The following is an 11,660-nucleotide window of genomic DNA, read 5'->3' as shown; positions in this document are numbered from 1 at the left end:
AGCTAGTCATCACCAACCACTGCCAGCTCTTGGGCTATCTTTTACCAACAAATAATGGGATTGACCATCACATTATAATGCTCCCATGGCTGAAAGGGCGAGCATGTTTGGTGCGTCGAGAATTCGAACCCGCGACCTGCAGATTGCGAGTCGACCACTCTAACCACCAGGCCACGCCTGGCCCTACCTAAATGGGGAAGTGACTTCTCCCTGTTCTGGGAGTCTGGGCTTGACCTCTGTTTATCTGGCTATTTTTGTTTGTTTTATATTAATAATATCTGAAAGTATGAAATACAGGTATTTCTAACATAAAGCCATTTAAAAAACAAAACTGGTTCTCAGAAGGGAAAATTTTAAAACTATCAGGTAATCTGACTTTTTCTTTACACATCACTTACCACCAAAGCAATTATTACTCATTTATGGATAATTTCACAACAGGAAACCACTTGTCATGTAGTTCAATTGCTGATTACATGTTGATCATATTTATTCTAACTAACTGTCACTACTCAGAGATGAAATTCACCAACTTGCACATTACAAAACCACTCATACACACCTGAAATCAAACTTACTAACCCCATTTGGCCTAAAGTAAAATTGTATTAAAAGGAAAAAGTGGGAATTTACCTTCAATAGCTTTGGTGGCAGTGTCTACCAAACTAGGCCAATCAATTTCTCCACCTTCGGGGAGGGGCATAATTGCCTGAAGGGGCTGAGAGCCAGAGGCTGGAAGGGGATTCAATTTACCAGGAACTCTGTCTGACATGACCCTTGGAGAAAGCCTAAAAGTGATGTAGTGTTGGTTAATAATAATTTCTATAATAAGTTTGCAGCTTAACCACTATTATTGTTCTAATTTTTAGCTCACTGGTTAAAAATGCATCATATATATTTTACTACAATGACAAAAATTCAAAAATAGTTGTTCAACTTTCATAAATCAATAAACTGATCCTGAAGCTGAAACACTTTATGATCATTTATAACTTATCATTGTTTATAAGTAATTTAAAAAACAAACAGATGTGAATACTTATATAAAACATCAAAGTAACTAATACATCACATAAAACTTTAAACCACTTTAAATATAGAAGTTAAAATAGTTCTGAAATATTTCATAAAGTTACATGCTGAGTGCATCATCCAGACATGTTTTAGGAATGAAAAATTTTTATCTATAGATAATAGCACTGTTTTATTTATTTTAAATTTTTTTTAACAATACCTGTATTAAAAGTTCATATTACTCCAAGTAGGCATTGTTACAAACGCAGAGACTTTCTCAACTTTTTAATACAAGCCTCTTTTGACCTAAACATTATTTTCACATTTTCATTTAACATCAAACAAAGACTAGAAATCAAATTGCTATGCAAAATTGTTTGTTTTTGAATTTCGCGCAAAGCTACACGAGGGCTATCTGTGCTAGCCGTCCCTAATTTAGCAGTGTAAGACTAGAGGGAAGGCAGCTAGTCATCACCACCCACTGCCAACTCTTGGGCTACTCTTTTACCAACGAATAGTGGGATTGACCGTCACATTATAATGGCTGAAAGGGCGAGCATGTTTGGTGGGAAGGGGATTCGAACCCGCGACCCTCAGATTGCGAGTCGAGCGCCTTATCCACCTGGCCATGCTGGGCCACTTTGCAAAATAATAACACTTACAAAGTTATCAAATAGTTATTAACACTATTGGCTTAAAAAAATCACAAAATCCTAAATCTACATTTTCAAGGAATAATCAGTTCTTTCTAACCTTTCTTCTTTTGACATTTTTGCCTCTGGATGTGACGACACAGAAATCACCTGGGCTGGCTGAGCTTTGGTCACAATAACGTCATCATGATGGTGTGCTGTCCCGGATATTTTTTCAATTCCATTTTTCTGACTACCACCAGTACTTCTTTCTAAAGAAGAGTAGGGTGTGGACAGCTGAGTGTGGGACCCACTCTCCGAAGGCACAGAGTCTGGACGAGAGGATGCAGCCTAGGGTAAAACAGGCATAGATGCTTTATTTGTTTTTATGTGCCTGTGCATTCTTTTTACAGTAATCTTAACCATTCTTGTATTTCAGGATTATATTGTGTAGCTGTATTTTTGATACCTGCTTGTGTTATACAGAACATGCTTAATTTGAAATTAATGCATAAACATTTACTGTTATATCAGTTGATGTACTTGATAGATTTGTAACTAATATTTTAAATACACTGCTAAACATTCACTAATCATTCCATACGGTACAGCAGACAATTGCTAATTAAACATTTGTGCAAAGCAAGTATGACAGTTTAAAATTATTAACTTATTTCCTACAGAGAATGTTTTGACAGCTGGTTGCACATAGATTATGGCAATCTAAAATTATTAATCTATTTTCCATAAGGAATATTTAAGTTTCTATAGAACTAAAAGCAGACTTGTACATTTAGTTAAACTAAAAAAAACCTCTTGTTCTCATTCACTCTCTAGTTTGCATACAAGTTAACAAGAATTAATTCATAAGCCTCAAAACACTTTACTGTAAACAACAGTCTCTGTCCAATCTTTTGAAACTTCATCAAAACAAAAACATATTTATGACTTTAAAATTTTCCAACTTTATTAGTGTGTTACAAATAAATGCTTAAAAGCTAAATGTTTTTATATAATATTTCACCCAAACAGTAAGTGTAACTACTATTTTTACGTTTACACCACAAGTAATATTCTTTAAAGAATGATTGCTCAGTGAGGTTTTCTTAATGTTATATACCAAAAACTACTAAATTGTAACTGATAGTTAATCAATATGTTTTCCTTTATGTTACATCAATACTACTGAATAGTAGCTAATATTTATTCAATGTCTTCCTTTATGCCATACAGCACTTTTTAAAGGTTCAACTAGTTATTTCATAAGGTCTTCTTAGAACAGCACATGAAGTAGTAACATGCTTTATCCAAAATTATCTGTTTGTTAAAATCTGTAAATATCCATTCTTCTAAATTGAAGATACCTTTAAGTACATTTAACAATGTAATATAACTACTTTTTAGTTACTTTACCCACCTCACTGTTACTGTCACTGTCTAAGAAGTCTGGACTGATAAGTTTTAGCAGGTCTTCCTGTAAGGTACTGTTGCTAGCAGTGCTGCTTCCACTGCTGCCTGTGCCTCCCAGTTTTCCACTTCGAATTGCACCAGATGTGACTCCAGGTCGCAATCGACTCAACTTGACATGAGAAGGTTCTAATAATGCTCTAATTATAAAAACAAACTCATCTATAATCTAAATCATTTTTGGTTAAATAACTTTGAGAAAGAAAAGTAGTCAATGTTCTCAAACAACTGCACTGAAAAATATCTTGAAAATGGAATTCATGGGTTCTATAACATTTCTTAGAAAAATGCTTGAACTTGTAAAAAGTATTCACTGCACTAAATGGTTCACACAGGTACATAGATTATATATTTACTTGACATTGTTGCCCAGTGTTGTTATCAAACTATTAACCCAAATTTTGCTAACATCAGTTTCACATTTAAACTGATAATTTCCAGCACATCTTGATTCAAAAAATATTTCATCATTATATATATATATATATATACATACAAGAATTATAAATCTATTTATAATTTTATTAATCTTTTACAGTACTGTTTAAGTCAACTAGTCAAAAATTTTAAGCATCAAATGATAAATGTTTAAATGTTATTTTGACCCTTGTTGTTGTTGGCTGCTTGAAATACTTACTTCCAACATTATTAAAAAACAATTTAAGCAAAGTAAATTTTTCACATTATTTTGACTTAGCCAGTAATATACTTTTCTTAGGTCAGAAATCCCCTTTTTTTGAAGGAATGTGGATGATGATATTTATCAAGTAGTCAACTAGTTTATTTCAAAGGTACAAAACATGTTTCTATACTTACATTCACACACATACAAAAATTACAAGTACATATATATACATTATCTTTACGTGAAAACTGAAAAAGCCACTATTTAATCATCCAATGATCTTAAAGTGCATTATTTCCATTAATGGCAAAATAATAAAAATGTTTCTTCTAGCTGTTTGAACAGTTATTTATGAAATGTATTAATTTAAGCCTGTACTGACCTTCCTACTGGATGAGGGCTCCGTGGACTATTATTACTAGGATCTGTGCTATAATCTGTTCTGAGATGAGGAAGACTTCGAGGTGGTGTACTCCGAACATTGGTGCTGGCTAATTCATCTGAAACAAAGTAAAGTAAGAATATTTATCTTGTTATTTATCTTTACTATGCTAGACATACATTACACAATCATTGATTGACATCTGCATCCTTACAATAGTTAATTTACCTAATTAAAAATAATGTTTATTAGTTTAAACAATCTTAGTAAAAAATACAGCTTCTTCACCTTCCAATACCTGCAAAAAAGAATATGTTAAACCTAGAAGCAAATTTAGCATGATACTATACAATTACTAAAAAACTAACTTTCTTTCCATAAGGAATTTTTCCTATGAAGAGACTTGCTAGATTAAGTACTTTCAATTATATATAAAAACTGATTCTTTTCAGTATAAGTACAAGTTAAAACTATAGGTTTCAAAGGAAAATGTTTAACAGTTGAGTTATTTTCAAATAGGCTACTGAAAGAAATTAGAAGTTTTAATTACAACACCTGCACTACTTGCTCCTTGGATCCACTCGCTTGAACTGTCTGACTGGTAATCGGAACCAATTTGATGTGGAGATGCCTTTTGAGCCTTTCCTCGTCTTGATTCCCTTGACATGGACGAAGATTCCTTTAACTCTACAACAGTGGGTTTCACTGGGGCAGTATAGGCTGTAGAACAGACTGAAGCTGCAGAAAAAGGAAGGTGGTGTAGATGAGGCTGAGAAATCCCAAGCTGAGCTAAAGAGAGCTCACTTCTGGAAACCACCATATCTCCAACATGTGCGAGAGAACTTTCTAAGTCTCCATGATCATGAACTGAAGCAGGCTGATGATAATGAGTTACGTGACTAGAGCTATGATGGGCATGAGAAGTGGAATTGGTGTGATGTCGTGGTGGAGTGCGAGGAGGACCGGGAAGAGACAGAAGTGGACTAGATGCTACTTCATGAAAAGCAAAACTAGATGCTGACTGGAAGCGAACAGGAACTGGAGGAGGGGATTCTCTTGTCGAACCATTTACTCCTAGAGTATAATGCCCAACGTGTGTTTCTCTTGAAATCTTTTCATTGGGATTAACCTTGCCCTGTAACATAAAGTAACCTACTTCTTCATATGAAATAAAAGATGAGGTAGATTTTAAATAACAAATGGAAGTCACTAAATATTCTTGCAACACAAGATTCATTTCAAAAGCTTCACAAATTAAACAAACAAGCTTAGAAATACTATAACTACACATCTTGAGTCTGACTCACATACGTTTTTCCACACACACAAAACATTAGATCCACTGAAAACACCATGTGACTGACATGACCTGCAGAATACATGTTTTTCTCCCCGATACACTATAGTATGAATTTCACAAGGTAACAAATAAATATATTTAGAAGCAATTTGTTCTTTCAAACAATGTTTAGAATCAAAATTATTATAAAAAACGTAACTAGACAGCTTTTACCAATGGCAAATAAGGTACATTTTGGGTAGATTTCATGTGTTTTCACAAGGCAATTATTGCACTTTTGATGTAAAGTTTTAATGAAGCATTTTAGTTTACTATACAATATTTGTAATTTTATACATGTACTTAATGGTTAAAGAAAAAGAGAGGTATGTATTATCAAAAACTTTACAATCATGTCGCTATCAAACTCTTATATCATCCAAATAAACTGTATTAACATCTCAGTACCATGTTCTCAAATGTAAATTTCTTTATAATTTTTACCACAGATAAAACATTTAACTTTTTATATTAAAGAAGTTTAAAGCATTTCATGAACAATTTCAATATTTTTTATAAAAAATAGTATGAAAAATTTTCTAAATGAACTCTTCTCAAATTTATAATTTTATCTCAAGCAATTTATTATTTTTTTTAAAAGAAAGCAGTTTATTTTTACTACAAGATTAGGTAGTGCAAGTTATTTTAAGGTTTACCTCATTGTTCTTGTATCTTGTGGTTCCAGCAACAGATCGACTGGAGGAAGATTGCCCTGATGCACAAGTGGGTCGTTGTGAGCCACTGCTCTTACTAGAATTTAAACACAGTACAAATTTATACTGAAATGTATATTACTGGATGAACATTGATCTATTAACATTAGATGCTGACTCTACAACAGTGGTTGTGACTGGAAGCGAACTATACATCCAGTTTACTTATAATGGCCATATAAGAAAATGTGGTATCTCTTTAAGTTTAACCCTTTTGCAATGACTCATGGTGATATACATACTATAACTCTGAAAGTACTTGATGTACCTTTATGAAACCTGGCAAGCTTTCAGTAAACATTAAAAGTATTTTGTAGACAAAAAAAAAATCAGATTTTCTAATTAAGTATTTTTACTAAAACTTTGTCTATAATTATATGGAGTCAGACTGCAAAATGATTTTTTATGTTAATATTAAAAATAATTTTCTTCATCTGAAAATTTTGAAATTTTATTTGCATAATCTCTAAAACCTAAATAAATATCAAAATTGTTGTTTTTTTCAGAAATTTTTTATATTTTTTCAGTAATTTTCTAGACTATAACTCTATATGTGATTGGTCAATTTGACCAACCTTCTAACCACCATAAAAAAAATTAGGAAATAAATATAGATTACCATTTTTTCTGCAAATTGTAATAGGAAACCACAATTGTTTTTTTAAATAGCTTAAAGCTTGTAACAGTATACATCTATTTATAATTTATTACATTATTTTATTGCCATTTGAACCATGTCTAACTGATAATCCCACTACACAAGTTGTAAATCACTCAATGAACATGCAGCTTATGTTATCATATTGAATTACTTAACTTACAAGCTGCTCGCAATAATTTCTCTTGAGGAATTTTTTTATTATTATTAGTTTTCATTATCTTACCTAATTTAATCTAATACGTTTCTAATTTTTACATTTATAATAATCAAAAAGAATGCACATGAAAAACAACAAATATAATACCTACTTGGATCTTATTTTTTGCTGTCAACTTATCAGTGAAACTTAAAGCCAATTTTTTTTATACTAATGATACTACTACAATAAATATTTTTTTTTATTTAATTAACTAATGCACCCAAGAACAGGATAATGACATGCAAAAAACAAACAATGTTCTATAACTATCATGATTATTCTGGCTTTTTAACTATTCTATAAGAACCTTTAGAAATTCAGCTAAGCTTATCGATTTGATTCTTGTGAGAAAGAAGTGTAGAACTGAAAGCAATATAGACAATTCTCTGTATAGAAAACAACATGTCATTTGATAAATTAATACATTGGATTTCTACTGGTTACAAATAATATAATATAAAACATCAGAGAAATCTATTGGCAATTTGTGAAAGAGAGGATGTGACAGGTGAACATGGCAAGTGTATCTGATTTTCTAGTTTATGGCTCCAAAAGTAAATAAGATAAAAAGCTATAAAAATTATGCTTTGCCTGAGTAATATTTTTATTACAATGCATAATTTACAAAAATTCCATAGTTATTGGAAGAATGGTAAATAAATCAGAGAAAAGGGGAGACCTAGAGAGCAAATGTTACAATTCTCATACTAAGGTTGATTGAAGATTTAAAAAAAATATTTCCTTATAAAATTGAGAACTCAAAACCTGAATAATATTACAATTTTATTTACAAACTAATTTTTGATGCCAATTGTGTTTGTATACATCGATAATAAAGTAGTTTAATTAAATTTTGAACTTAACTATGTAAAAGGTTGTGACATGCACACTTTGACCTACCTGTTGATAAAGGGTTAATTTAAGTTTTATAATACAGATGAACCAGTGATTTAAGGATTTTTTTGTTTATCAAGTGTACAAAAAAAATAAAAAAAAGAGATAAAATGATATGAGAAGCAGCAATAAGTTTGTTTATTAAAACTACTATAAGAACTAACTGGATCATGGAAGTAAATCAATTTATGTTTATCCCTCATTACATTGTCCTTCTAAAAGACCCAACTATAATATGAGAAGTTTTATTACTTCTTTATTGTGATCCTACTCTCAGTAGTAACTGGATCATAGAAGTAATTCAACTTATGTTTATCCCTCATTACATTGTCCTTCTAAAAGACCCAACTATAATATGAGAAGTTTTATTACTTCTTTACTGTGATCCTACTCCCAGTTGTAACTGGATCCTGGAAGTGAATCAGTATATTTTTACCTCGTTATTACTGTCCTTCTATGAGAACCAACTACAATGAGTTTTTATTTTACTAAGTACATTACTGTAATCCTTCTCTCAGGGACAAATGTATCCTGGAAGTAAACTGATACATATTTTTACCTCATAACTGTGATCCTTTTATGAGAACCAACTTGTTGTTATGGTCCTGTCCTGAAAACCAAAAATGGAGCAAGATAATGAATCAAAACCTTTGAATCTTGCTGCCATGCTTCTATTCTAAATAGCAATAAGTCTAATAGAAAATGATTTTTTTTCTTTTTTCACCTGGCTGCTGTGATTCTGTTCTTTGATGCAGTTGGAGCTTGCTGGTGAGGAGTTGATTTGTCTTTGGAATATTTAGCTTTCTCTTCTTCACAGCCACCTACATTTTCATAGTCACCACCAGTTTGGGCTACAAGGTAGTTACAGTTCTGTAGTCCACAACCCCTGAAAATAACAAGAGATATATTAGAGTACATACCACACTGCTAATGAAAAATTTGTTCTTAAAACTGTGAGGAAGATTATTAATGAATCAGTCAATTTTGAATACATACAGAACTCTATAAAAATTTAATAGCACTTTAATTACGAAATTTAAATTATCAAAATTTTTGATAAAATCACAATATGGATTTGGCATTTTCACACGACCAGATGATGATTTGAACAAAACATTTGGCTACTGAGCAATTTTGCTATGGACTGATTCCATATTGAAGAAGGAATTTTATTATAATTCTGAATTCACTAAGTGTATTTACTTTTGTCCATTGTACATTTTATTTGCATAACCTCTAGAACCTTTGAAATGTAAATCTACAGTTTTTTTCAGTATTCTTGTCTATTGTATCTGGTAAATTGCTTTCTTCTACCACGAACTGTCGCTAAATCAGCATAGTAAGATAAAATGAATAATTGATAACTCTTACATCAAATACATAATACCATGTCGAATGTCACTCTGTAAAAGGTCATGGCATGTGCAAATAGGATAACATAATTTTCAACTATTTCCTAACAAACAAAGGGAAACAAAAATACTGAGTGCAAACCTGCGAGGTGTTCGATCTGCCAATGGAGGAATAACTGTCACAGAGACTGTCATGGATGTTTTTAAGAGATCCACCATCTGATCATAGCTTAATGTGGCCACTGCCACTTTACATATCTATGCAAGGAAAACAAAAAAAAATTTCAATCAAAGTCTTATGTATTTAAATTAACACTACAGACACAATGTTCAAATGTTTAATAATATGGCAATAAGATCAATTATTTCAAAACAACTGATCTCTTACTATTAATAAACTATGAAATGTAACATAACTTTAATGCTAAAGCCTATACATAAACAGTTTATATAATAACAATGCTTTACAATGCTGATTATGCATAAATATCACCTTCAAATGAAAAGTAAGAAATTTTTAGTCCATCCATGATATGAAATCACGTAAGAAATATTATACAGAGTTTTTATTAAGTATATATATGCATAGCAAATGAAAAGCTATGTTTGAGCACAAAGGTAGTGTTGGGGGAAAGGGTGATGAAATTAAATATGAGTAAATAATGCTGTATTTACATTACAAAAAATACAACTTCAAATGATGTATGCATTTTTAATGTCCTTCCACCAGATACGTTAGTAATTTATTGCACAAGTTTATAATATGAGCAGCATTACTGACTAATAACATGTGTTGAGCATTTATTCTTTGGCATGTTTCGCGAATGAAAAAAAAACTCAAATGCTTTGATATGACTTTTGCTTCAGTTCATTCTTCTGATATGATCATTTCTAGTTGACATTTAAAAATAAAGAATAGGATATTATCGCTAAATCTATTAGTACTCACTGTCAAGATCATTGTTTATAAGGTTATCATATAGTCACTAAATATACCAATCATATATTTCTATTCTTTATGATAAGTTAAAAAGTTGTGTTCACCTATTATGTTAGTACTAATAAACATAAAACCATTCTGAAATGTCATTAATAACAACTTCACATACTCCAATAAAATGCATGACTAAAGAGTGAGCGTGTAAAAGTCAAACAGTGTTGTAAAGCATGTGATTCATTGCCCCTCCCTGTCCTAGCAACTTAATCAGCTCTAGAGTCAGGAGGCTAACTAGTAAAACTATCAAGACAATAACAATTAAGGTTTAAAGAATGGTACTTATTACAGCTTCTAAAGGAAAATGGAGTTTTTGTTAAAAATATAATCATTTACCTGGAGTGTTCAAAGACAAATCCCATTTTTTGTTGTTGTTTGCCTATTATGAGTAAACTGTGTTTAGACAAATGAATGTGTTAATAGATCAATACAATGCTAGCCACATTATATGTTACAGTTTCCCATGATAGGTAGCATGCCTTACAAAATGAAAAAAGTTATTGGCACTGGTTTTTCAAACAGCATATTACAATGAAATTCCTAATGAAGGAGGACATGACGATTGTGTATACATGTTAAAATCAAGTTTCTAATAGAGGAGGACACAAAGGTTGTGTATACATATTAAAATCAAGTTTCTAATGGAGGAGGATGTAAAGGTTATGTGTATGTGTTATAATCAAGTTCCTAATGAAGGAGAACGTAAAGGTTGAGTATACGTGTTATATTCAAGTTCTTAATAAAAAGAGATGCAAATGTTGTGTATATGTGTTATAATCAAGTTCTTGACAAAAAAAGATGCAAAGGTTGTGTATATGTGTTATAATCATGTTCTTAACAATGAAGGGTGAAATGTTTGTGCATGTACACGACAGTTAAAAAACTTGCAAGATGGTCTTTCCTTATCAGGTTATCATAAGTGTATAAGCAAGTCGTAAAGTGGCTGGCCAAGTAACTACAAGAAATTGTCTAAAATCAGAATGGCAGTGAACTGCACCAAAAGATGAGATGATTGGGAGGGTAAATGAGATGATCAGAAAGGAACAGATATATTCCAAGGATGTTAATGGAACAACAAACGTAGAACAGACTTGACATCTGCAATGAGTTAGTGCAGCAATTTCATATTGAAGAAAATCTTGACTGAATTGTCAGAAGTGATGAAAGTTGATTGATAATTTGAGTTGGAAAGTAAAATATCAAAATATCATGTTGTTGGCCAACAGGATAAAAAAAATTCCTTTTTTTTAATACCTCTTATATTCTTCATATTAACACAAGCATTAAATCAAGTAACAATAAACTTTTCAAATGATTTCAGATTCAAGAATAAAGAAAATAATATGTAACACAATAAATTACATTTTGTAAAAATCTGTATGTATACA

The 11,660-nt window shown here is 31.3% G+C and overlaps 1 protein-coding gene across 4 annotated transcripts in view; it reads right to left on the bottom strand.

Annotated features, from left to right (window-relative positions):
* Positions 1-11,660, bottom strand: part of LOC106478304 (signal-induced proliferation-associated 1-like protein 2) — an 84,445-nt gene that overhangs the window by 6,789 nt on the left and 65,996 nt on the right. For 3 of the 4 annotated variants that reach the window (XM_013938837.2, XM_022381936.1, XM_022381929.1), the window contains 8 exons: positions 9,421-9,536; positions 8,651-8,812; positions 6,116-6,209; positions 4,676-5,255; positions 4,121-4,238; positions 3,064-3,253; positions 1,768-1,997; positions 634-788 (listed from right to left, as the gene is read on the bottom strand). In XM_013938837.2, the coding sequence (XP_013794291.1) occupies positions 634-788; positions 1,768-1,997; positions 3,064-3,253; positions 4,121-4,238; positions 4,676-5,255; positions 6,116-6,209; positions 8,651-8,812; positions 9,421-9,536 (1,645 nt within the window). The remainder of the gene's footprint in view (positions 1-633; positions 789-1,767; positions 1,998-3,063; positions 3,254-4,120; positions 4,239-4,675; positions 5,256-6,115; positions 6,210-8,650; positions 8,813-9,420; positions 9,537-11,660) is intronic. The other variant, XR_002609876.1, reaches the window with a different exon arrangement.

Source organism: Limulus polyphemus, unplaced genomic scaffold, assembly GCF_000517525.1.
Source record: "Limulus polyphemus unplaced genomic scaffold, Limulus_polyphemus-2.1.2 Scaffold10, whole genome shotgun sequence".
NCBI lineage: Eukaryota > Metazoa > Arthropoda > Merostomata > Xiphosura > Limulidae > Limulus > Limulus polyphemus.
Note: the sequence above shows the minus strand (reverse complement) of the source record. Positions and strands in the feature narration are given on the sequence as shown.